This window comes from Podarcis bocagei (genome assembly GCF_964188305.1).
Source record: "Podarcis bocagei genome assembly, chromosome: 6".
Taxonomy (NCBI): Eukaryota; Metazoa; Chordata; class Lepidosauria; order Squamata; family Lacertidae; genus Podarcis; species Podarcis bocagei.
In genome coordinates, this window is record NC_138130.1 from 23,377,398 (window position 1) to 23,405,003 (window position 27,606).

Sequence of the window (27,606 nt, forward strand, 5' to 3'; positions counted from 1 at the left end):
CTGGTCCACATATGCAAATAAGGGATTGAAAGTGACGTTCAGTGATTGGATAGTTACCGAAAATGGTTACTGTTGCGTTCTAGTGGAGCTCTATATAAGCAGGCTGGCTGAACCCTTCAGTTCTCTGTTCTGTTCTGGCCTGTGAATAAACAAGAGCCGTTTGAAGAAGTGCTGTGTCGTCTGATATGTTCACCCACAACTTAACACTTAACATTCTTTGCATGTGTACTCAAACTGAGTTTAGTGGGGTATTACATGTTTAGGATTGCAGCCATAGACTGATTTCACATCGAATCATAGTTATCCCAAGGGTGCAGGAGTCACAACTCAGTGTGGGAAATGTACACACAGCTCCTGTGATTTCTGAAATGGCCACCAGAATGGATGTACTAACATTTAGCCATGCGTGTAACTTTGATTTGAGTTTTGCAGTATTAAACCTGAAGAGTTCTGCTGAGAACAGTTTGTGCCCTGTGCTCTGGAAGCACTTGTGAGAACTAGGCAATAGCTTCTGCATTGCTCAAAAGACCTTAGTGCTCTAGTTGTATTTGTTCAGCCCATTTTCTCCAGACACTGTAAAATTTGAAATTGAGGATACCATCACCCACCAGGGAGCTTCACTACCTGCTGTAATATTTCAAGTTGCTGTCTTAGAGGAGGGGGGAGAGGAGGGGAGACAAAGAGGGAAAAGCAGGAAAGATCCAAGAACAGATTCCTGTAGAAGCTTCCTGCAAAATGGGCCTAGGTTACAGAGCTAAGGGTAAAAAATGCACAAGGTACCAAATTCTTACTGGAGTTCTCCTCCTACGCATTTGGATCGTCGTACCAACAAAAAAGAGGGATGCGGGTGGCGCTGTGGGTTAAACCACTGAGCCTAGGACTTGCTGATCAGAAGGTCGGCGGTTTGAATCCCTGCAATGGGGTGAGCTCCTGTTGCTCGGTCCCTGCTCCTGCCAACCTAGCAGTTCGAAAGCACGTCAAAGTGCAAGTAGATAAATAGGTACCACTCTGGCGGGAAGGTAAACAGCGTTTCTGTGCGCTGCTCTGGTTCGCCAGAAGCGGCTTAGTCATGCTGGCCACATGACCCGGAAGCTGTATGCCGGCTCCCTCGGCCAATAAAGCGAGATGAGTGCCGCAACCCCAGAGTCGGACAACTGGACCTAATGGTCAGGGGTCCCTTTACCAACAAAAAAGTGATTCCTAGCTAGAGTAGCTGATCATAACCCTGTTTCCTCTGGTGTTGTGAAGTACGGAATGCTGCGGCTACACTAGGAACAGCCACCGTGGCAAAATGCAACACAGTAGTATCATGCAAATAAATTTCAAAGCACTGAATTTGAGGTGGAAGAAATAAGCCATGATGGATGCATGACTCAGGATGACCAGCTTGTGAGCCTTGCTAAGGATTTGCAAGTTACCAGATCACTACACATCGAAACACCAAAATATTTGGTGGTATTTCAACAGTGGGACAGAATTGTTTCACGTTGCTCATAAATAATGCCCCACTGCAGATATGTGACTCTTCAGAATCAGGGCCATTTTAGGTCCCAACTAGAAGACAAGCATTAAGACCTCAGGTGTCAGCTCATTTGATCTCAGTTCTGTGGCTGAGGATGTAACCTACTTCTCATTGAAATTTGTAAAGCTGCTGCATGAAACTCTTTGCTCTCAAGAAGGCCTGTTGACATAAGAGAAGCTGTTCTAAATAACAACTCTTGAGAAGGAACATTAGCATGGACTGTCCAGAAGTGGCAAAATTAACAGCAAAGCTCAGAGACTACGATAATGAGAAATTTTAAAAAGAGTGGGAATCGTTTATTGTTTATGTCCAAAAATACTGTAGACAAGTTGATACATTGGCAGGCTTTTAAGTAAATGCTTGTAACTGGTAGAAAATTAGATAAAATTAAGGGAATTATTAAATAATAATGGAAAAAGTTTCAGAATGGCTATGCAGAAGAAATTAGTTAATATAAGGAATCAGAAGAGGGTATGGAGGGAAGTCCAGAGATTTAAAGAATCTCAAAGAAAAGGTTTGTGAAAAGGTATTTGTTTTTATTTGTAAAAATGTAACTGTGAAAAACTAATAAAAATTTATATACATAAAAAAAAGAGAAGGAACATTAGCAGCAACAAAAAAGACGCTGGTTTTTTTCCTTCCCAAGGAAAATGGCTGCCATCAACAGGAGTCTCATAAATGTCAATTGTAATTGTATGCCCGACATGGACCATTCTTCCCCTTACCTTTTAAAACTAGTAATTTGCTGAGCTGAGTGATAGAAAATGTATGTAATTAACTTTTTAAAAAGCAAGATGGTCCCTCTCTTTCTGTATGCCTCTATGTCTCTGTCAAATGATTTTTTGCCCCTCCTCTCCTCTGTCCACATTGTTATTTTAGGCTGGATGAATCACCATCCAGTGTCTATTTTCAAATAGATGCTGCCAGAATCCATATTTACTGGCTATTAAAATTTATATTATTAACAGGTGCTTCAGTTGAATTCTGGACCAGTGTGAGCGCTGCATGTCACTCTTCTGATCCTTTTGTTATTATTCCAAATTGGACACAATCATATCACTTCAACACCCACCTATTAAGTACCGGAGCATTTGCCTTACTTGTTTGGTCCTCTACCTTTTAAGATGCCCCTCAGGATCAAATAGTGAATGGAACTGAAATACAATTTCATCAGACAGCATTGGCATGGATGTACACGAATGCTTGCATTCTGGGTGTGTGTTTTTTAAAACCACACAACCACTTTACTTTTTGCACAGTGCAACTTCAGTGTCTGTCAAAACCATTTCCCTTAGGTTCAAACCACGAGACTCATTGCTGTTACATAAATGCTTGAAAAGGAGCTCATAGCATTTTGGGGTAATAAGATTGCATGGCATGCGGAGCAGCACTGTCAGAACATTGTGGATTTGCTTGTAAACATCGTAGTCTGTGAGGTTGCGTTGGCACGGAGCAATGTAAACTGGGGAGACTGGATGCAAAGCAGAGGGGGCAGTGGCAGGACATGGACTGCCTCGTGTATGTGAAACCTATTACAGTGGTGCGTCGCAAGACAAAATTAATCCGTTCCGCGAGTCTCTTCGTCTAGCGGTTTTTCGTCTTGCGAAGCAACCCTACTAGCGGCTTAGCGGATTAGCGCTATTAGCGGTTTAGCGGCTATTAAAGGCTTAGCGGCTTAGCGGCTAAAAGGCTATTAGCGGCTTAGCGGCTTAGAAAAAGGGGGGAAGCGAAAAAAAGCAGAACACTCGCAAGACGTTTTCGTCTTGCAAAGCAAGCCCATAGGGAAAATCGTCTTGCGAAGCAGCTCAAAAACGGAAAACCCTTTCGTCTAGCGGGTTTTCCGTCTTGCGAGGCATTCATCTTGCGGGGCACCACTGTATAATATGGTTGCAAGCATGAGACAGCGCCAGTGAATACTAATGGTGTGGTTGAATACCCCTTAACTCATTTCAGGATTGGCTTGGTAATGAACAGCTCTCTCAGTGATCACTTCATAGTGATGGGGAACCAGTCATGGCAGAGAGCTGCTTGTAAATTTGACCACTGCTCAAATACAAGGAACTAGAGAGTTTTAGATAGGAACCAACAACCATGTATAACATTGAGGGTGAGGAACAATCCAGAGAGTTGACCCAAAGAGAGGATAATAGCTCTTGGCCAGGTTGCCTGGTCTCATACTTCAAAGCTGTAATGTTTAGTTGGATTTCAGGTTTGGCATGTGGAGGTGAGGAAGCATCATGGGTCTAGTGATGTGAAAGGGTACCTAGAAAATAAGGGCAAGGGTAAGAACTGATGGAATAGACATGCTTTATGGGTCAAGATGGCAATCTAAGTTTACAAGTCAGGTTCGCCTTACACCTGAAAACCACACATTAAACTATGTTGTTATTGTTTAGTCATTTCCGATTCTTTGCTATGTAAAGGTAAAGGTAAAGGGACCCCTGACCATTAGGTCCAGTCGTGGCCAACTCTGGGGTTGTGGCGCTCATCTCGCTTTATTGGCTGAGGGAGCCGGCGTATATCTTCCGGGTCATGTGACCAGCATGACTAAGCCGCTTCTGGCAAACCAGAGCAGTGCACGGAAATGCCGTTTACCTTCCCGCCGGGGTGGTACCTATTTATCTACTTGCACTTTGACGTGCTTTTGAACCGCTAGGTTGGCAGGAGCAGGGACCGAGCAACGGGAGCTCACCCCGTCGCGGGGATTCGAACCGCCAACCTTCTGATCTTCAAGTCCTAGGCTCTGTGGTTTAACCCACAGCACCACCCGCGTCCCTCTTTGCTATGTATGTCAGCATAAATATAGGTCAGGTGTACTGTATGTTTGTCTCCTTTACAGTAGTGCCTGTTCTTCTGTCTACCTACTTGGTGGTGCTTCTGTGTTTTTTCTGAGGCAGACCGCAGCTGTCTCTGATTTCTAGTCTCAGGGGGCACATTGATCTGATTGGACGCTGACCTCAAAGGTTGTTGGTGATTTTCTTCTTTCCAGTAGTTTTCCAAATTAAGCTTTGCAATATTAGTGAAATGTCAATATAAAGACCATCTGAGAGTAGAGGCTGACATTTTCAGATGTAGGGAAAGATCAAAGTAATCCTGCCTACCTCTTGTTGAATCAAAACCTATTTTGTGCCTAATGCATTAGGAGCAATTATTGAAGAACATTTTAACCATGTGAAAATATGTCATTTATAGGATGTCAGTAAGAAAGCTGCATCCCAAAGTCCTAGCCAAACAAAACAACCACAGGTTTCATTTCCCCCCATTTTGCCTCTAAGTGTCATATGAAATTTGGTTCCTAAGCTAATTCATTCTCTTTTCTTAATGCATCTTCCCCCATTTTGCACTTTGATATGAATGAATGTTCTTGGCAAATTATTGGTAAATCAACAGAAAAGCGAAGCTTAATGAAAAGAACAGAATGGTACGGGATCACGGGTGTTTTTCTCTCCCCTTTCCTTTGCTAAAATTAAATGATAATTTGAGGCTAGTTCTCAAAGGATTATGGTGTTCAGTATGCCTCCTCCACGTGAAATCCTTGGCACTTAAAGTGCAGTTCTTGAAAAAGTTTGTACAAAAAAAATGTCTTTGTAGAACTTTGTGTTAGTCTTTTAACTATTTCGACACATCAAATGTGGATGCTGGAGTCGTTGGCCATTTCGTGCAGTCCAGCAGGGCTCCTCTAATGTATGGTTAGGATTGAGAGCCATGCAGCCCGATCCTCTGTTCAGTTGCTTGAGAGCAAGCCCCTGGAACACGGTCTGGTTTGCGTCAAAGTAAACATCTGTAGGGCAGTGTGAAACATAGGCAGCTTTGTGCCTCCGCACCTGTGCTGCTGGCAGCATTCCTAGAGGTGCATTTATAGTAACTAGAAAAGGGACATTTTCCCCCTCTTGAAAGTGCATTGCATTTTGTTTTTCAAATGAGAGATCAGCATTTTAATGTGGATCTTCAATAACATGCCAGCAAAAACAAAAAACAAATATCTGAGAGAGACAGAGAATCTATATCCATGTATATGTGTGTATAGATACCCCCCCTCTCTCTCTCCACAGATCCTTAAAAGGACACTGCTGAATTTAGGATAACTACCACCAGCCATGGCTAATCCCTTTGTTTAAAGTATGAACAATAACTGTTAATCTTTTCTGGACTCTTCCGCCTAGTGATGTTTGGTGTCAGCAACCTCTGCTTGTTTGTTTATAGCCCACCTTTTCCTCCAAGGGGGACGCGGGTGGCGCTGTGGGTTAAACCACAGAGCCTAGGACTTGCCGATCAGAAGGTTGGCAGACTGGGATCATAATAGGGCTCATTTGGGATCCAACAGATCCTGGGGCCAGCCCAGCCATTCCCCTGGAAAAACCCATTTTGGGGTTTTCCACCCACTTCATTTTCAGACCCTCCAAATGTCCCCATTTTCCAGGGACAGTTCCAAATTTACAGAAGCCGTCCCAGTTTCTGATTTGATCCCAGAATGCCTTGCTTTTCCTTAGGATGGCCTTATTTTCATCGGAGAAATGTTGGAGGGTATGTAGTTATGTGACCGCCCCCCCCCCCAGCCAAGGAGACAAGTAACTATACAATCTTTAGAAGACATCTGAAGGCAGCCCTGTAGAGGAAAGGTTGTTGATTTTTTTTTTAAATGTTCAATGTTTTATTATGTTTTTATAAAAGCTGGAAGCAGCCCAGAGTGGCTGGGGCAAACCAGTTAGATCAGCGGGGTAGAAATATTATCATTGAATAGGACATCCTATTTTCATGGGAGAAATGTTGGAGGATATGTATTTTCAAGAAGCAGAACAGAGAGCTCCACACCAGCAGAATAATGCTAGCATCGCTTCATAGGCAGAGTCTGTTCTGAGATGGGCAGAGGGAGACCGTCACCACCCCATCCAAACCTCTTGATGGATCAGGAGTTTGGATTGCAGCTTAAATCAGTGGCCATCATCACATGTTAAGGATGAATATGTGTGTGCCTTATGTAGGCTTACAGACTCTATCTACTTTTATTTCAGGTTAGCTTTTATTGCGCATTAAGAAAGTTTTCCAGTCACTCAGAAGCTACATTATTACAGCTTAAAGATAATACTAATATACATTGAATTTCAGTTTTAGAATGGTACCTCTCTTTGCTGTTGCAAAAGTATTAACTGTGAAGAATATTGCACAAACCAGATTTATTTGAATTGTGATGTGAAAACTTTTAATCTTGAAACCAATAGGACACAATTTATTAACAAAAAGGAAATGCTGAGATAGCTTTGCTTGAGACGTCCAAAGCGACAAGAGTGATCTGAACATTCAACACCTTGTTTTTTTTTTAAAGTGTGCAGTATGTGTTCTTTCCCATCAGACACCCATGGAGATGATTAAAAGAAAGTAATTATATTAATTGGAGTTCAAAGTGGGAGCTTTTAAGAGCTGCATTCTCCATCATCTATTTATTGCGCTGCATATGAATTGTTAAACCAAACCGCTAAAGAGAATTATATTCCCCACTCCATGAGTCCTTTGTTAAAATATACACCGGAACTTACTCCAGAACTGAAGTGCACTAGCTTTAGCACTATTTAAATTAACTTGAATATTTTCAACAGAAATTGATCAAGTAAGAAAACCATGTTTTAAACTATTTAGTTCCAGAAAGACATCTACTTCTGCTTCATTGACTATGCAAAAGCCTTTGACTGTGTCGGCCACAGCAAACTATGGCAAGTTCTTAAAGAAATGGGAGTGCCTGATCACCTCATCTGTCTCCTGAGAAATCTCTATGTGGGACAAGAAGCTACAGTTAGAACTGGATATGGAACAACTGATTGGTTCAAAATTGGCAAAGGAGTACAACAAGGCTGTATATTGTCTCCCTGCTTATTTCACTTATATGCAGAATTCATCATGCGAAAGGCTGGGCTGGATGAATCCCTAGCCGGAATTAAGATTGCCGGAAGAAATATCAACAACCTCAGATATGCAGATGACACAACATTGATGGCAGAAAGTGAGGAAGAATCAAAGAACCTTTTAATGAGGGTGAAAGAGGAGAGCGCAAAATATGGTTTGAAGCTCAACATCAAAAAAATGAAGATCATGGCCACTGGTCCCATCACCTCCTGGCAAATAGAAGGGGAAGAAATGGAGGCAGTGAGAGATTTTACTTTCTTGGGCTCCATGATCACTGCAGATGGTGACAGCAGCCACGAAATTAAAAGACTCCTGCTTCTTGGGAGAAAAGCAATGACAAACCTAGACAGCATCTTAAAAAGTAGAGACATCACCTTGCCAACAAAGGTCTGTATAGTTAAAGCTAGGGTTTCCCCAGTAGTGATGTATGGAAGTGAGAGCTGGACCATAAGGAAGGCTGATCGCTGAAGAATTGATGCTTTTGAATTATTGAGCTGGAGAAGACTCTTGAGAGTCCCATGGACTGCAAGAAGATCAAACCTCTCCATTCTGAAGAAAATCTGGCCTGAGTGCTCACTGGAAGGACAGATCCTGAAGCTGAGGCTCCAGTACTTTGGCCACCTCATGAGAAGAGAAGACTCCCAGGAAAAGACCCTGATGTTGGGAAAGATGGAGGGCACAAGGAGAAGGGGACAACAGAAGACGAGATGGTGGGATAGTGTTCTCGAAGCTACCAGCATGAGTTTGACCAAACTGTGGGAGGCAGTGGAAGACAGGAGTGCCTGGCATGCTCTGGCCCATGGGGTCACGAAGAGTCGGACACAACTAAACGACTAAACAACAAATGTATTGGTGTTAACAAATGGAGGTATTATCACCTAGCCATTTAATGCAATCACATTTCCATATACTGTTTGAATAAATGCATATGAACACATGGAGAGCCAGTGTGGTGCAGTGGTTAAGAGCGATAGACTCGTAATCTTGAGAACCGGGTTCGATTCCCTGCTCCTCCACATGCAGCTGCTGGGTGACCTTGGGATAGTCACACTTCTTTGAAGTCTCTCAGCCCCACTCACCTCACAGAGTGTTAGTTGTGGGGGAGGAAGGGAAAGGAGAATGTTAGCCGCTTTGAGACTCCTGAAGGGGAGTGAAAGGCAGGATATCAAATCCAAACTACTACTACTACTACTGCTCCTCCTCCTCCTCCTCCTCCTCCTCCTCTTCTTCTTCTTCTTCTTCTACTACTACTGAAACAAACTGTTGATCACTGGTCTATGGCCCCTTGCAATAGAAAACTGATTTTGTTATATGGCGCAAGTAGACAGGAGAAGATTGGAACCAGTTCTCATGCTTGCTAGCCAAGGATCTCATTCCAGGGTAGAGGAACGTGATATGCATAGGAAGAACATGTGAATTTAAGAAGTTCCTGGTGAATCAGGCTGATGGTCCATCTAGTCCAGCTTCCTAGTGGCTAACCAGATATCTGCTTGTCAGTGTCAACATGAGATATATGAGTGTGAGGGCAGGGCTGCAGTGGAGTGTATGGAATCCGAGTAAACATTTCATTCAGAATTCTATGCTCTTCTATATTTTTAAAGTGTATTTTTAAATGACCATGTTTGTACAGCAGTTAAATATGCTTGTACAGTGATTCATATATTTGCAGGGCAAAGCCTTGCATGGTGAATTTGGAATCATCCATATGTATAAGGTTTCTAATGCTTGGTTAACCTCAGTTAACCCTGCGAGTGAAATCCAGTCCTGCCTTCCCAGTTGCACAATGCCTTCTGATCCAGCAGAGATGTCCACTAACATAAGAGAAGGAGAGGTGATTCTTGTCAAGTCCCCCTCCTGTTTCAGTTCCATGTGTGTTCTGCAAAACTGGAGGGACCTGTCAGAACCATGTGGAAGGTGGTGTGCAGAAGAAGGGGAAATTTGAGATAATTGTTTCCCTTTCCCTTATGCTAGCTGTCTTCAATTAGATCAAAAGTCATTCCATGAGCAGAATGGTGACATTGGATTTCACCCTGTGCAACTTATTTCCAGCCCTGGCTTTCCTATCCTATAATGGTGCATTGAAATGCAGCCTCTTCTAAACTTTATGGTGAGTTGGCAGTGGGTTGAGAGGGAAGAGGGCAATTTTGGAAATTTTTTTTTAGCAAGATTTGTTGTTTTTTAAACATCAGCTTTTGCATTTCCTGAATACTCTGATACATTTATTTGCTTTAAAAACATATCAATATTTTTAAAAGTGTTATTTGAGAGAAAATATGTTTAAAAATAAATCTAAATATCTTAAATGCAAATTCCCGGGCAGATTTTCTTTTCTTTCTATTTAAAGTGCAGATTAATGTGGAAATGCAACAGAATGGACCGATGAGTGGATATATAAATGCTGCATGTCCTAGAAACAGGCTGGTTTGTCTGTTGCCTCTTCTCTCTCATTTCCACGAGGATAAGTTTTTAGCTTCTGTTTGCGGTTTTGAACAAACCACAGCTTCTCATATCTGAATGTGGGAAACTGTGGTTTGTTTGCAGCTGGTTCACAAAACAAGATCCGAAATAGCAGTTTGAGCGTAGTTTGATTAAAGTATGGTTTGTACAAACCACAGTTTCCAGTGTCTGGACATGAAAAAGGAAGGGGAGGGAAGCAGAGTTGCACCTGCTCATTTGTGTAATGCTGCTAATGTTTTAGCATTATTCTGAGCTAAGCCAATATCAGGGTCACTTTTTGCTGCATAGAATGGGCACAATCTAGCGCAAACTACTCACTTTTCAGCCCCATTGATTTCAGGAGGAAAGTTAAGTATGCTTAGCTCTTTCCCGCTAAATCAGTGGTGCTTTAAAGTGTTTAACATCAGGCTGAATTGTGCTGGAAGCTTCCTCAGCTTTCCCTAATTAATTTCCATTCAGGAAATATGTATTATCTGTGTGCTAAAATGTACATAAGGAAGAACAACATGAAGGAACCGATTACCTCGACTATGCCACCCACACCTGCATAACGTTCTTTAGACTTTGAGTATAAAGTACACTGTTTCTTGCAGAGAAAATAAAACAATCTGTTCTTTTTCATCCACCACACTCTCCTCATTTGACTTCTTCCTGGTGTCTTTTCCCACCACCAGCCCTAGAGAAGTAAAAATAAACTTAATTTCAGTTTGTATTGCAATGTAACCTCTGATATTTCAAAAGCATATAATCCATGTGCTGATTGCTCTTTGTTTCACTGCACGCCAATCTGCAAATTCCCTCGGTGTAAGACCTGCCCCTACCTGCTAGCTGCTATTATTATTTATATGGACTGGGGCTCTTTTTTCCTCCTTCCTTTGTCTTAAAGCTGGCAGTGTTTATTCTGTGACCACAATATCAGCACCTGCTCTGCCATGGTGACAATTTTCTACCACCCCCACCTTGTCTGTCTTCCTATACAGCTGGTTCTAATTTCATTTGAGGCTTTCTCCCTCCTCTTCTCTCTCCCCCTCAACCCGCAAACGATTCCTTTTCCAGATGAACACTGTGTACAGTCTGACAGCATCAGGTCTGTGAGCGTTGCCAGCAGAGAATTCTTCCCATCACACACACAACTGCACTTGCCATCATAGGCTCAGTGTGAAAGTATGTAGAATCATGCATTCGCCCAAGTCCAGCCATTAACAGATGGCTGTACTGTTTTTGTAGTTGCAGCCTCGCATTGTGGCAGTTTGCCACAATGAGTGCAGGCCATCCTCTGCACAAACACACTTCCCTGTTTCTTTCCTTCCTCCTGTGCATGCACACAAGCTACACTTCCCATATCCTCAACCAGCTCTGCTCCACTGCTAAGCAGGTGTAACTTCACCAAGTGGTGGCAAAGGGCTGGATGGGGATATGGCATAAGTCTTCTATGTGAGCATCCTGATGAAGGAGAAGAGAAACAAAACTCAGTACATACCTATGAAGCTTTTTCTACACACACACACACACACACACACACACACACACACACACACAACCTGTGATGCATCTCATGATGTGAGAGTGCATAATTTTACCTGGAACACAGAGCAAGAATGGGATTCTCTGTCTACTTCAGGCTTTCACTCCCGGTGACCAACCTAGCTGAAGGCATCTCACAAGTCATATATATAGAGCTCAAATTCCTGGTTTCCTTGCTTGCCTGGAACTGCAAAAGCAGGGTTTTCTGGCACCTGATGGTTCCGGATAATGGTTGTTGGGACTGCATTTGGTTTGGTGGCAGGACAATTTGAACAGACCTGTGTAACCCTGAAGAAGAGTAACAAGATCCTGTTTGACAAAATCCAGTTGCCCTTTTCCACTTGTGGCTTATTCTTCTCCCCATGTGCTCTCCTGCGTTGCTTCCGCACTTGCTGTTTTTGTCTGGCATTCCCAACCTTGCCAACTTCTTTCATTCCAGATTCCTCCCCCATCCATGTTTTGATAATTTCTTTGCCCCCGGGCCTGATTTCTGACACCCCCACCCCTGCTTTAAACTGCACTGCCAACTCATCCACTGGGAACTGGCAAAGAACTACCAGATATTTTTGGGTCTGCTATGACTTATTAGAAGCTTCCTTCTTTCAGCTCCTGTCTCTAATTACTTTCTGATTGCCTGGCCCTGGCGTTACTGATCAGTTGCCACTTAATTAGTCAATTCCTGTTCCTTACAGGGACTTGACTATTAATTTCCTTGTTTCCTGTTGTTGTTGTTATTGTTGTTTTGTTTATTTGAAAAAGTTCCATTTTGCCACACCCACATAAATTAATGAAAGAAACTCAGTAAGCACGCACTCTGTGGAAATAAGGAATTTACTCCTGAAGATGTCATACTGAATATTGATAGCATTTGCCAGTAATGTTGTGACTATGTTGAACAGGAAGCAATTAAAGGCAGAAGCCACAAGATGAGATCTTCCCATTAAAGTTGTAGGAAAGCGATGCCTTAGGAGAGCTAACAAGTTGTATTGTGGAAATCATCTTCCTCTCAAGCCCTGCACTCCCTGCTTTTATGGAGAAAAGGAAGCATTAAACTTGTGCCCTTGGGATGGGGAAAACCTTCTCAGATGCTCAGAGTCTACAGCTTCCACCATCTCTGATCATTGATCATGCTGGCTCAGGCTGATGGGAGCTGGAGTCCAGCAAACATCTGGAGGGTCATAGGTACTTCATCCCTGTTGTACACCATGATAAGAAGCAAAGGAGGATAGGACCCATCTGCCTTTAATACTTGTGCAAAGCAGAGTTTCATCAGGGTCCAGTTTTCTCACTTCAGCTTCGCATGCTGCACTGCCAGCGGCCAGATATAGTTCCTCTATGCAATTATGAAAGGTGTCAGAGTCCTGCCCTCCATTGTGTATGTGATCGCCCTTCATGAGGAAAATGTGAGGACGTGAGAAGTGTGTGTGTTTTCTCACTGAGCAATGGCAATGGAACATCTCTTTTTCCTACGCTCTATTCAAGTATTCAGAAACGTGTACTGTTTCTCATAGATGGAATTATTCAGCTAAGAAGCGAGCAGAATGAGGTCTGCTTGTGCAATGGCACTTCCCACCTGCTTTGCTTCCCCTTAGTCTCCCCAAATCTGCTCTGGAGGTTTGAGAGAACCCAGAATGGGGTGAGAGGAAGGAGGAGAGGAGAGATCGTTCCATTGGGCAAGCATAAATGCTTCGCTGACAGAACAGCCTCCTTAGCTCTACTTTGAATAGATATGTTTTCAGGCTCTTGTCCTTCACTTGGTTTTTTATACTCTCTTTTTAATGCTTGCATTATCTATTAAGTCATGTTGGGTCTGTTATAGGAAAATCCTTGGGCTCACTTGGATTACCAAACAATGACACCAGCCAGGAATAGACGGCCCAAACAGCAGCCAGTAGGTCTGGTCTTTATTTAAAAAAACTGTTGCAACAGGACTGCCACCCACCGCATGGGAGAAGCAGGAAGAAGCCCAGAACACAGGATGGCTCCCACTTTTATCAGTTTTACAAAGATACCCACAGCACCCCTAAAATTACGTCATGGATACATCACACACAGATCACAAATTGGGAGGGTCTGGTGAAAGAAACCTGAGCATCAGGTTTGTCCCCATCCTTCCCTTGAGCTCCACCTCACACCCATCAAGTGAGACAAAAGAAATATTTACAAGTTCCTGGTTTCCCAGGCCAAGTTAATCACACCTCTTCGCCCCAAACCAGTTCCTAATCCATTCCAGGATGGTTTGCCATTGTCCTTGGGGTGACTGCTTGTCTGGCACCCATTTGCCAGGATGCCAGTGATTATCTCTTGTGCAAGAGGCTGCTGTGTTCCTGAGCCCAGTTTCAGGGATTATGGCTGCCCACATCCCAGACTCCCCCATTGGTAGCCATTCCTTTCCTGAACAGAACAAAGTTGGAATGGAAAGAGTCTCCTTCAGCACCATAATTCAAAAGCATCAATTCCTTGGCGATCAGCCTTCTTTATGGTCCAGCTCTCACTTCCATACATCACTACTGGGAAAACCATAGTGAAGAAATAAGAGAGATGACACGGGAGTTGAATACAAGTGAGCTGTGCTTGAGCAAGCTAACTTTGAGCTACGCAGAGCCTCTTTTTATTAGCAAGATATGCAAAACCAGCAAGATACATTCAGGGCTTTGCCCTTTACACTTATCCAATCCTGAGCCCCCTGGATGTTGCCTAGTTATCTACACAACGTGCTCTACCACATCATGTTTCCATTGCAGGGGAAAATACCTTTGCAAAGGAGGTAAAGGTCAGGGCACGGAACACCGCTGAGGAGACAAAAGGTCAAAGAGTGGACATGGCGGCTAGACAAGCTGTGGCTTGTCTTATGCTGTGGGGGAGGGTGTGTCCCTACACATAGCTTTAACTATTCGGACCTTTGTCGGCAAGGTGATGTCTCTGCTTTTCAAGATCTGTCTGGGTTTGTCATCACTTTTCTCCCAAGAAGCAGGCGTCTTTTAATCAGCGAATTGTTACATTTTGTAATGTGCAGCAGAGGCCCTTTGAATAGGGATAGGAAAAACTGTGATGAAGTGTTTTGTGGGGACATTGGCCGAAGTGATTGTGTTGATTTTGGTAGTCGGGGTGCGTATGTGTATGATATCTGCTGGAGGAGCAACCCCCCAATCTTTACATAAATTCCTGCAACAGGTCACTTTGTGTGAGAAACACAACTAAAGGCATATGCTAATAAAGATGGGGATGGGCGAGAGGGGAGAGGAGCCATGTACTTGCACATCCATCCCTGCACATGGTGTGTTTTCCTAATGCAGTCCATCAATGGAGGTCATCTGTCATGGTTCAGCCTGCTGAAGGCACGTAGGCTATCCCTCCTGGTGTCTGCTCACAGTTACAGCCTGCATATGTTCAACAGGCTGCCCAATGAAGACTTACCCTCATTGTGTGGACAGGCTTAGGGAGGGACTAGTGGACAATGCAGAGGTGGGCAAATGTCTAACCCCAACCTTCACCCCCACATGGATCTGAACTCCTGAATAAGACTGGTGATTGTTCCCAAACATGGATCCTGCCAATGTTTACGTTTAATAAGGGTGAGCGAAGAGAATTTTTATCCTCTTTATATCAATCACCCTTTATTTCTTTACTGCTGAAATTTTGTTTTTGTTGTTTGTTTTTGTTATGAGAAGTGTTACGATCTGTCTGGAAAGCAATGAAATCTAGAATCATTCTCATATTGTCTGGAAGAGAGTAAATTGCCAATAAAGACAACTCTCTTGTTCTTCCTCTTATTAATTTGGCTCCAGGGAGCTGACTGACATTTTCTAGTTTCTGGCAAACAGTCCTGAGAAATGGTTGTTTTTGGGAAAATATTGTACAGTGGTACCTCGGGTTAAGTGCTTAACTCATTCTGGAGGTCCGCTCTTAACCTGAAACTGTTCTTAACCTGAAGCCTCACTTTAGCTAATGGGGCCTCCCGCTGCCGCCGCGCCGCCAGAGCACGATTTCTGTTCTCATCTTGAAGCAAAGTTCTTAACCAGAGGTAGTATTTCTGGGTTAGCGGAGTCTGTAACCTGAAGCATATGTAACCCGAGGTACCACTGTATTGTGAAAGAATGTGGATGATAATTTTACCGCACATCTGGCTCCAATGTATGGTTAATGTCTTCTTAACCCTTGATCAGGGGTATGGAACCACAGCCCCTCCAGATATTGTTGACCTGCAACACCCATCAAAGGAAAAAAAACCATGGCTGGTAAAATTAGGTGGTTAAAAAACAAACAAACCCAGTAAAGAGTAGCACGCCTACCTCTAAAGAGGGGCTAGTGGTGATTCACTAGTTGCTGTTTAATCGTTTAGTCGTGTCCGACTCTTCATGACCCCATAGACCAGAGCGTGTCAGGCACTTCTGTACTCCACTGCCTCCTGGAGTTTCCTCCTATTCATGTTGGTAGCTTCTAGAACACTGTCCAGCCATCTCGTCCTCTGTCGTCCCCTTCTCCTTGTGCCCTCAATCTTTCCCAACTTCAGGGTCTTTTCCAAGGAGTCTTCTCTTCTCATGAGGTGGCCAAAGTATTGGAGCCTCAGCTTCAGCTTCACTAGTAGCAAAGATCTATTAAGGAAAGACTAACTTATCCTGATGACACACTCCTGTGGATGTAGTTTTAAGAAAGACAGAAGCAATCACCTCATATTTCAGACTCCACTTTCTGCAGGAATTAAATTACACAGATCTACGTCACAAATGACCCTAGGATGTGAATGATAATATTTGTCATTAATCATTCCTTCCTCAAAGTGACAAAAAACTTATCTTACTTGTAATCTTCTTTGTTTAAAAATACATTTTCTGGTAGAAGGGTAAATAGCTAATTCGTTTTGCATTTATGCTCCTTTCGTATGCAGGCAAATCCAGAATGGCTTTAATATTAATTCAAGGACCCTTGGTGTGAGGAGCACTAGATTTTGTCAAGACATACTTTTCTTTCTAGATTATATGACAAAAGTCTTAAAGAGTGCTGCCTGTCATCAGAATGCTGTCGTTCCCAGAGTTTTCAGTTTTGACTCTGACTATTATTATAATTATTTGAGGCAATGGTGGGGAAACTGAGGCCTGTGGACTTCATGCAGTCCTCTAGGCCTGGTCCTCAGAACAAGCCCCATAACCTCTCCCCAGAACACTCAACTCACTGACTCTCCAAGTGGTCTTGCCTGGGTGGAATCCAAGAATCACGTTTCATAAACTGAATTTCAAGCAACACAGCATTAAACTCCATATAGACAAGACCCACTTGTGTTTAATTGAAAGGGAGATGGTCAGAAACATAGGTCTGAGCTCCAAATTAAAACCAGATGTTGCAGGAGGGTGTGTCTTCATAGGAAATTGTCGGAGAAATTGTTTAGTTAGTTTCTCTTTCATTGTGCTCATTTAAGCCCTTACAGCTTGTAATCCACTTTCATGAGACTTTGAACAGATTGTTCAGCCAAGAAATAGGTGGATGAGTGGAGAGGGCAGTGTTGTTTTAAGTGTGATTCCATTACCCTTCAGGAATTCCTGGAAAACTGGCAGCATATCTTTTCTGGACAGCTACCGCATTGGTGGACTGCCAGTTCCTGCAAATGAACTGCATCGTGCTCCCCATATTGTGCACCCGTGCTTTCAAATGTACTTAAAAAGCCATATAGTACCATAGTGCACTCCACTCCTCCCACTCCATGAGGATAGCTATTATTTAGTATTGTTGTTTATAAATTATTTGATAGCATTGATATGCATGGCAATTCACAGGGACATGGCAGTGAAACCTCCTAGCATTCTGCGGTCCATCCATATAGTTTGACTATGAATTTCACAACTCCAAGCCAATGATTTGTCGAAGGCACTCGCTTCCATCCTGCCAGCCTCTAAGCTATTGCCCCACACCTTTTTTTGGGAGGGGGGAATCACCATTTTAGGATCTGCATAACATATATGTTACTCTGCGGCAGACAGCTGAGAACAACACATTAGGAGTTGTTGAGATAAACTGAAATGCTAGTCAGGTGTTGACCCCCGAATGATGAGCCATGATTCATTCCTTGCAGTTTAAGTAACACTATTTTAATGGCACCTGTTTTGGGTATCTGTTGCAGCTCCCACCCCACCAATAAATGGCACTCTGGCATTCACAATTCCAAGTGCAGCTACATTTTTCTTTTCTTGCTGTGTTGATTCCATGACTAATCAAAAGAGGGTGGAAAGAGATATCAGTTTCAAATGTTTCGTTTCTTTTTGAAGGAAACAAAATGATTTTACTAATACAAAACCCTAGATTTTATATATAGATTTATGCATGAATAGCCCATCTGAAACGATGGTTTCCTTTATTAGTCATAAGCTCTTTCTTAAAGAAAATGTTTTTATTAAAGATTTTCTTGGGTTACAAAAGTACATGCATTGCCTCTGCTTTCAGATCATAAATCCCTTTCTACAGCTCGGTTATATTTGATGTGAGACGTTAATGTTGTAGACAGTATAAGGCTGAGGCGGAGAGAGTGGGGTAGTAAACTTTCAGTCTTTTACATAGTATATGCACAGGTTTTTTTGTGTCAGCATCACGTGGGTAGGTTCTCCTTCTATTCATTTATTAGTTTTCATTGGCAGTGAGAGAGATTGGGGGGCCTTCAGCTGACTGCAGTGAGTTTTGTTTGTGTGTGAGAGGGGGTGGTGGTGGTTGGGTCAAATTAGCCATATTGATTCAAACGTTGTCAGTGGGTTCTTGTTGTCATCTTGTTGGGCTGTGTGTGTGTAATAAAGGGGAGCCACACTGGGGTGAAGGTGTCCTCTTTTGTTTGACCCTGTCCTAGTTTCAAATTGGAGATTAACTTTTCTAGTACGGCTGTTTCCCATACTGTGTGTGTGTGTGTGTGTGTGTGTGTGTGTGTGTGTGTGTGTGTATATAAAATTTGTTAAGTTTACTGAGTAATAACCCCCTAAACCCTGATCTGCCATGTGGGGATGAGGAAGTACCGTATTTTTCACTCTATAAGACAAACTGTTTTCCCCTTAAAATCTAAGGGGAAATGTCTGTGCATCTTATGGAGCGAATGTGTGGTCCCTGGGGCTGGCGAGGGGGAACCCGGGCTTCCCCCGCCAGCCCCACAAGCTCAGGGAGCAGCGGGAAGGCTGCGCACATCTGCTCTTTGGTGGGGGAAACCCGGGCTCTGTAAGTGGTGGTGGGGAGGTTCACTGCCAAGCAACCCACATACTGAAAGCACAGTACAGCACATGCTAATACCAGTGGTGTTTGAAAACCATCCTGTTTGGGGTGAGAGGTCTGATCCAAGAGCCCCTGCTCTGCTCTGCCAGTCTAGAGCCTGGTGCAGGGAGTGGGGGGAAGGTGAATTATCACTCACACCATCTTCTGCCCTCGCAGTTGCTGATTGCAGAGGCGGATTTAGGGCAGTGCGGGCGGTTCCCTCACAAAGGGCACCGAGTCGAGTGTGTACCTTCCAGACATCTTCCCAGAGCCTAGGTAGTTGGCGCTTGCTTTGGGAATGATGAGGGCAAGCTCTAGGACCCTGCCCGAACCCTCGCGTCTCCTTCCCAAAGCCCCTTGCGTTACTTGGCTTTGGGAAGGCAGTGTGAGAGCTGGGTGTGTGCGTGCGTGCCAAATGTTGGCATTGCACAGGGTGCCGAATCACCAAGGTGTCGCTGATACCGTTATGAATCCACTGCTCTCTGCTACTACAGCCACAGTTTGTGTTGCTCTGCTGGTTATTGTTATTTTTACATTCACAAAAAGCAATCAATAAGCTCAAAACAGACAGAAAGAACGAGAGAAGGAGCACATGTTCCAAAGTGCAAACCAGGGAACACATGCACATAGAAATAAAAGAGAGTGGCTTTCGTTCTACAGCAGGGCTGGGGAAGGTGATGTCTTTGTTGTAAAGTGTTAACTCCATCTTTGAACTTTGCGATTTACTGACGGCACACTCCTGTGACAGCCCTCCAGATGCTGTTGAACTACTACTCCCATCAGCCCTAGCAAAGCACAACCAATGGCCAGGGATGATGGGAGTGGTAGTTCAGCAACACTGGGAGACTAAAAGTGTCCCCACAACTATTTTACAGGAAGGAACAGAATATAAAATCTGAGGAATAATAGCCATTCAGGAAAAAAACCACACCTGTGCAAGGAATGCTACAAAACCATTTCAGACCTCGGAGTATGAATTTTTCTAATACATATAGAATTTGTCCTTTAGAGTGAATAATATTCAAGATCATCCATGCAAATTCTTTATGACAAGCCTATGATGAGAATTCCTCCCCCTCTGTGTTTCTATGCCAGCATTATCCGCCAGAGGGCAACATTTTAATTTTTTTAAATCCACAGCACCTCTCTTTTCTTTCTTCTGAAAAAAGGATTGATAATTTTATTCATTGTATGCAACAAGGTTTGCTAACAACAACAACAACAACCACCTGAAGTTTTCCCTTACATCAGCATTACAAATCAATGTAGTTAGTTTTGTATGTTGTTTTGTGCTCAGAAGTAAGCACCATATAAGAGTATCGGCAACTCGTTTTTAAAATATTATTTTTTCTACTTGATATATGCATAAGTAATATGTTGCCAATGTTAATCAGAATATTTTTTATATAAAAGAACCTTCTAATAATATACAAAACCAAAAAAATTGTAGGATTAACCTTTATCCAGGAAGGTTAATCTGAGCATCCAGAATCTTGTTAGATTTGTCCTCACATTTGCTGGTTTGTTTATTAATTTATTATGCAGCCTTCCTTTCCACCAAATGATGCTCAAGGCAGCTAACAACAAAAATATAAATATTATAAAACTGCAATAAAATAAAATAAGGCAGATAAAACGTCAATAAAAGTCAGCTTATGGTTGCAAATTGTCAACACTGGTTCAGAGGAAAGAGAACTTTCCAACAGTGTGGTGGCGATTTGCTAATCCCTGTGTGATTATCCTAATATTAATATTATGTGTGTACCCACCCCCAAGAAAGACACTCTTTTTGTGCAGGCAGAGTCTGGCTCAGTGGATTATTTTGAAATTCTCTGAGTTAGGTGAAGATGCTTTATTCCCTCTCTCTCAAAGCTGGACAATAATTACAGAACTCTCCCATTTTCTCATTCTCTTTTCTGACTTCTAAATCCTCTGTGATTCAAGAGAGGATCAATCAAAAATGATTTCTTAAGCTATTCCATGAAGCACTTTTCAGATTCTGATAAGCTCTTTTTTGAATCATTCTCTGGTTCATAAAAAAGATACTAATGAGACCAATTTAATTACCATACCAGCTGCTACTCCTTTTTTATTCTTCCTGTATAGTGCAGAAAAGAATTCAGTGTTTTAAGTCCTTTCACCTGCATGCTGAAAACGCCACATATTTTAATATGTGTATAAATTATAAAAGGTGACTAGTACCCCACACGTTTTGTTCTTGTCGTCTGGAGATGTAAAGAGATTAACTGCGTGAGTGAAAAATCATGGTGCTTTATAAACATATTAGAGCAGCGGTTTGGAACTTCTGCTCCATGGGCCTAAACAGGCCTGCCTAGATTTCCCAATTTTGCCCATGAGGTAATCTTGGCACCAACAATGCTCAGAGTTGGTGGCCAATTTCAAGACCACTGCTGTTCCTTCTGAGGAGCTTTTAATCTTTAAACTAGACTTGGACTGGATAGCCCAAGAGAACAAAGAAAAGGCTGGCCATGAATTGGAAAGTAATGAAAATGGTGATGGAGGAAGGATGGAGCCAATGTGTTCATCCACATTCTCCCCAAATATATTTACAGTCACCTAATTGTGATGCCCGCATAGGGCTTCAATTACTATTTTGAATAAAATCAATCAACTATTCCAAGTTCACAGCTATGTTTTTATAGGTTCCTTTATTTTAAAACAATCCTTTCTTTCCCAGTTTTTGGCCGCTGTGTAATAATGTTTTTGATTAATGCTTATCTCCATTGACTGTGAGGGATTAAGGCTGCCTGACCAGCAGCTAAAGGAGATTACGAAGGCTAGGCTGCTAAATTGATGTTTAAGGAACAAGGTAGCTGGGAGGGAGAACGTCTTTCACACTTTTGTTTGGAGCTTCTTTTATTCCATGAAGATCAAGGGAGATTGAGCTCTTAATTCACCAGGGGGACTGGAATAGAAGGCAGCTAAATTGTGATATTTTTATTGTATTAAAAAGAGATTGATGGAAGGGTGGTGATGTTTTGTTTGTTTTTTTAAATAAAAACTAATAATAGTGGATACTTATATTTATGGACCAATTCAAGCCACAATTGACCACCAGTGAAAGGATGTGTGTGTGGAGGGGGTGGTGGCAGTGATACCTCTATGGTTTTTTTTTTTTTAAGTCACTCTTTTTCTGCAATCTTTTCACTTTGCTAGGTGGAAGGGAGGGTATAAAACTGTCAAAGGCTTTGAGGCGAGTATGGTACTTGAGAATTAAACATTTCTTAAATGTGAAGTTAGCGTGGAATCTTTGGACAATCTGGAGAAATAAAAAATAATACATTCTTTTAGATGTTACTCATTATTAACATAAGCATTACTCAGGAAGAGGGGCTACACTCCCCCAGTACCCAATTGTCATGGATATGCCTAACTTGGTACATGTGAGTATGCTTATGTTTAGGGAAGATGATATTAGTTTTATAGCCATAATGATATACTCCTGTTAAAAGTTACACCCTTAAAAAAAAAATACCTTGACATCTTATCCCTTGGAACAACTTGGAATATGAATGGTGAACGCCTACATTTCTGTAAGTCAATCAACACATAGACCTTTAAGCATAGACCTTGTAAGTTCCAAGCACCATGGAGCATCATGTGATCTGGGGATCATGTGATTTTTCTCTTGGTGCCTAAGCCAGTGTGGTGTAGTGCTTAAGAGCAGTAGACTCGTAATCTGGTGAACCAGGTTCATATCTCCGCTCTTCCACATGCAGCTGCTGGGTGACCTTGGGCTAGTCATACTTCTGTGAAGTCTCTCAGCCTCACTCACCTCACAGAGTGTTTGTTGTGGGGGAGGAAGGGAAAGAAGAATGTTAGCCGCTTTGAGACCCCTTCGGGTAGTGTTAAAGCAGGATATCAAATCCAAACTCTTCTAAGCATTCTTCCATCTCCTCATCCATAGATGCATGGAGATTTAGAACTTAAGAGAGGCATGAGTACTTCCTCTGATATACCCATCCCACTCTTACTTGTTAGCCAGGTTGCCTGAAGGTGGTGAGAGAGCCATGCATTTCTGCTTGGGTGACAAATAAATGCATCTGCCAAGTTGCATGCCAAGTTGCCAAGCTGTGCTAACTCCCAGGGTGGATGCTTACCCTTTTTAAAATGGAGCTCAGTAGTGTTAAGTTGTCTGGACCTAAAAAATCATTGTTAACAGAAGCCAGGTTAATCAGAAGATGAAAAAGGGAAATGTGGGGTGTTGGTAGGAGTAACTGATTGAGAAGCTCAATAATAGAGGGGGAAACCCAGCCAGATGGGCGGGGTATAAATAATAAAATTATTGTTATGATGATTATAAGCAGATGGAGGCACCGACAGTATGGTAGGAAAGTATCCACACATTTATTTATTTATTACCTTTACATGTAACTGCACATTTTCTCTCATGGTCCTTCATAAGCAAGAATATATTTTTGAAAAATTCTCTTCTATTTTTAAATGAAAGTCCACATTCATTTAAAGAGAAGGTGCCAGGCTCTCTGTTCTGTAACTGGATTTTGAATGAGAGGCACAAATACAAGATGGGGGACACCTGGCTTGAGAGCAGTACATGTGAAAAGGATCTAGGAGTCTTGGTTGACCACAAACTTGACATGAGCCAACAGTGTGATGCGGCAGCTAAAGAAGCCAATGCATTCTGGGCTGCATCAATAGGAGTATAGCATCTAGATCAAGGGAAGTAATAGTGCCACTGTATTCTGCTCTGGTCAGACCTCACCTGGAGTACTGTGTCCAGTTCTGGGCACCACAATTCAAGAAGGACACTGACAAACTGGAACGTGTCCAGAGGAGGGCAACCAAAATGGTCAAAGGCCTGGAAACGATGCCTTATGAGGAACGGCTAAGGGAGCTGGGCATGTTCAGCCTGGAGAAGAGGAGGTTAAGGGGTGATATGATAGCCATGTTCAAATATATAAAAGGATGTCAGAGGAGGGAGAAAGGTTGTTTTCTGCTGCTCCAGAGAAGCGGACACGGAGCAATGGATCCAAACTACAAGAAAGAAGATTCCACCTAAACATTAGGAAGACCTTCCTGACAGTAAGAGCTGTTCGACAGTGGAATTTGCTGCCAAGGAGTGTGGTGGAGTCTCCTTCTTTGGAGGTCTTTAAGCAGAGGCTTGACAACCATATGTCAGGAGTGCTCTGATGGTGTTTCCTGCTTGACAGGGGGTTGGACTCGATGGCCCTTGTGGTCTCTTCCAACTCTATGATTCTATGATTCTATGATTCTATGATTCTATGATTTGTGTTTGATGGCTCACGCTCAAACCATTTGATTGGTTAACATTTACATCTAATCGTTTGTATATAAATTGCACCATGTTAAGAGCAAATTAATGGCATTTCAAAATAAAACATTGAGATTTGCTGCGTGCATATGCTGATCAGCGATTCTTTGACTATTCATCCAGGCCATGGAAAGTGTGACTGTGGAAAGTGCAAATGTGAGGACGGTTGGTATGGTGATGCCTGCCAATACCCAACGACCTGCAACCTTACGCGGAAGAAAAGTAACGAAATGTGCAAGAATTCGCAAGATAACATCTGCTCAAATGCAGGTAAGGTTTAATTTTGCTTTGTTTTGATGGATGGACGCAGGGGTAAACAGGAGACGCTTGGGTGATCTGTTATGTGAGTTTGAATTATGCGGATTAACTCAAAGAGGGGTTTAAAGGAAATGTGCAAGAACTGGAATATTTTGAGAATCCAGCATAAATGAATAGCACGAAGAATTAATTCCCAGTGAACATGCACAGTGGGTTGGATGCAGCTGAAGATTACACTGATACTTTGCTTTGTTGCAATTAAATTTGGGCCGGCTGGAATTTTTGTGTTGCATCAGAGCTATATCCTTTGTAGAGAAAGTGCTGGTCCAGATCTGATTATTAGACTGTAGAAAAAGTGATGTTTGGTGGGGGGTACTAAACCTATTGTGGAGGTTTGGAATGAAATGTCCAGTTCTAGAGCCACAAAGTTCTATAAACAATGACCCAGGCTTACCTTGAGACCACTAGGCCCTTGTCCACCTGTGACAATGTCATTGGGGGCATGATGGCCTTCAGTCTTGCAATGCTCCTTTTGACATGTATGTGGCTCTTGATTCCACAACCACCCCTCACATGTCTTAGAGTGAAGCATCCAACTCCATTTAGAGGGCTCTACTCTAGCACATCCCATTGTTATAAATGAAGTAAATAATAATTTAATACCTTACAGACATGGATAAGGCCATGAAATCATGCTGCATTCTAAGGGATTAGAATAGAGTGCCTTTGACATTCCTTCTTGCACTCTGACTTTTCCATGTTGTCTTTGTTTCTGGTTCTAACAGGAACTTGTCATTGTGGCCGATGTAAATGTGACAATTTAGAAGGAAATGGATTGATCCATGGTAAATATTGTGAGTGTGATGACCGAGAATGCATAGATGAAGAAACAGGAGAGATGTGTACAGGTAAGTGTACGGAGATGGAGAATTATTGCAAGTGTTAATCAAATAATATTGATGTGGCATTTGGGGGGGATTTTTGCATGAAAGGGCTGCACTCCAACACTATCTATGATGATTGCATTCTATCAAAGCCACTGTTTTCGATGGGATTTAATCACAAGTACTTTTAGACAGATTGGAGCCCAGGTAGTGAATCCTGAAGCTAAGCTCTACCATTTCTCTGTTGCCAAAGGAGGCATAAGCTTTCAATTTTTATTTTGTTTGCAGAGTTTCTGCCACTTGGAGAAACTTTTTGATAGGAGCAGTGGTTGCGAATAATGAGAGGGCTGCATTTTAGGAAGCAGGAGCCTTGTAGGACATCTTGTGTTAGCCAGGTGTAAGGTTAGCAGTTACAGAGAATAGAGGGAGTATGATGTTGCTTTAGGCCAATAGGTAGTAAGAATATTACTCCGCTGAGGCAATTTGAGGGTTACAACAGTGAAAATTAGTATCTTGGTAGGCTCCAGTCCACATAGCATGACAGTATGAACACTTACTCCATTCCCTGTGGTCATTATTTTGAAGAGGTTTATAGCTGCAGAGGACTCAGCAGAAAGCAGCAACAGTCCAGTCCATTCCTTCACTAGCAGGAGTAATTCATCTCAATACAATAAATGGGATTTTGCACAGTCTTAAACGATCTTGGGCTCCATGATCACTGCAGATGGTGACAGCAGTCACAAAATTAAAAGACGCCTGCTTCTTGGGAGAAAAGCAATGACAAACCTAGACAGCATCTGAAAAAGCAGAGACATCACCTTGCCAACAAAGGTCCATATAGTTAAAGCTATGGTTTTCCCAGTAGTGATGTATGGAAGTGAGAGCTGGACCATAAAGAACGCTGATCGCCAAAGAATTGATGCTTTTGAATTATGATGCTGGAGGAGACTCTTGAGAGTCCCATTAACTGCAAGAAGATTAAACCTATCCATTCTTAAGGAAATCAGGCCTGTTCACTGGAAGAACAGATCCTGAAGCTGAGGCTCCAATACTGTGGCCACCTCATGAGAAGAGAAGAGTCCCTGGAAAAGACCCTGATGTTGGGAAAGATTGAGGGCACAAGGAGAAGGGGACGACAGAGAATGAGATGGTTGGACAGTGTTCTCAAAGCTACAGACATGAGTTTGACCAAGCTGCGGGAGGCAGTGGAAGACAGGAGTGCCTGGCCTGCTCTGGTCCATGGGGTTACGAAGAGTCGGACACGACTAAACAACAACAACAAATGCACAATAGTGTAGGATAGGGCTTTTTTCTGCTGCTACTTTGGTACATTTGTCTCAAGAACAAAATTTGAGGAAATAAATTCATTGCCAATAAATAGATAGTTACCAGAAAAGAGTAAAAAAGGAAAACCAACCAAGTTATTGAGAGAGTAATTCTCTACTTGAATTATGCTGGAGGGAAAGAACTGTGTCCTCTGCACACCCAGTCCAATAGTAAAGGTGGAAACACACAGCTTGAAAACTGTCCAAATAGCAGAAAAATACTCAACATGCTCCCAATATGCCTCTCAAGTTGAGTTGGTGAGACACCCACATGGTGGTGAGCCAGTCTATGCAGACTGAACTGGGTGTGTGTCTATCACTGATTCACCCAGTTGTTGTTTTTTAAAAAATGATTGGCATAAAGTAAAATTTACATAATTTCATCTCTTAATATCTGTTGCATGCTTGGGGAGTCTGAAGATACCCAGTGATAGTAAGGAAGTCCTTAATAGCTTTGCAAAGAAGACAGAACTTCTCCCTTCTTTGCACTCTGCTAGGCTTGGCTGTATCTTAATAACAATAATAAAAATTCTGAACAAATATACTCTTACGCATGCTCAGCCATCTACATTTCATGATTTTCTGTAAAAATGTTCTTAAGTGTCCATGTGGTAAGTCAGACTCTCCCTCTCCCCCAGCATTAGCCAGTGCTTAGATGTAGGCCGGCATTTATTGCAAGTTTCAGAAGAATATTAGGCGATTGTCCTAATGACTTTATTGTATATAGACTCATTCATCAGAAATAAAGCAGCCCCTCCAGAATGCTAGAAAACAATGAAACGATGCTGAGATTTCTGCAGCGGTTATTACGAGACCAATAATAAAATTGCTCCCGTCCATGGTGGCTATTAGTTTTATGAATCCTCATTCAAAATCTTCTTAAAAATGAACTGAACAATATATATTTTTATAAAGACTATCTTTCTTCACTGTCAACATTTTGTCTTGGGTTAAGGCCATGGAAAGTGTTACTGTGGAAACTGTTACTGCGAGGCTGGTTGGCATGGCGATAAATGTGAACTTCAGTGTGACATTACCCCATGGGAGATCAAGAGGAGGTGCACATCTCCAGATGGCAAAATCTGCAGCAACAGAGGTGCGCCATTCATGTACTGTTCTACATATGTAGATCTCTTGGAGCTAGACTTTAGTTTGTTGTTGTTTCAATTAACATTTTCATTGATCTAAGATTACATGGTATGG

General features: G+C 42.4%; 1 protein-coding gene across 1 annotated transcript in view; it reads left to right on the forward strand.

Moving 5' to 3' along the window:
* The window catches only part of ITGBL1 (integrin subunit beta like 1), a 134,542-nt gene that overhangs the window by 31,847 nt on the left and 75,089 nt on the right, over nucleotides 1-27,606 (forward strand). The window contains exons 3-5 of the mRNA XM_081198481.1: nucleotides 24,060-24,206; nucleotides 24,980-25,102; nucleotides 27,359-27,499. Of these exons, the coding sequence (XP_081054607.1) occupies nucleotides 24,060-24,206; nucleotides 24,980-25,102; nucleotides 27,359-27,499 (411 nt within the window). The remainder of the gene's footprint in view (nucleotides 1-24,059; nucleotides 24,207-24,979; nucleotides 25,103-27,358; nucleotides 27,500-27,606) is intronic.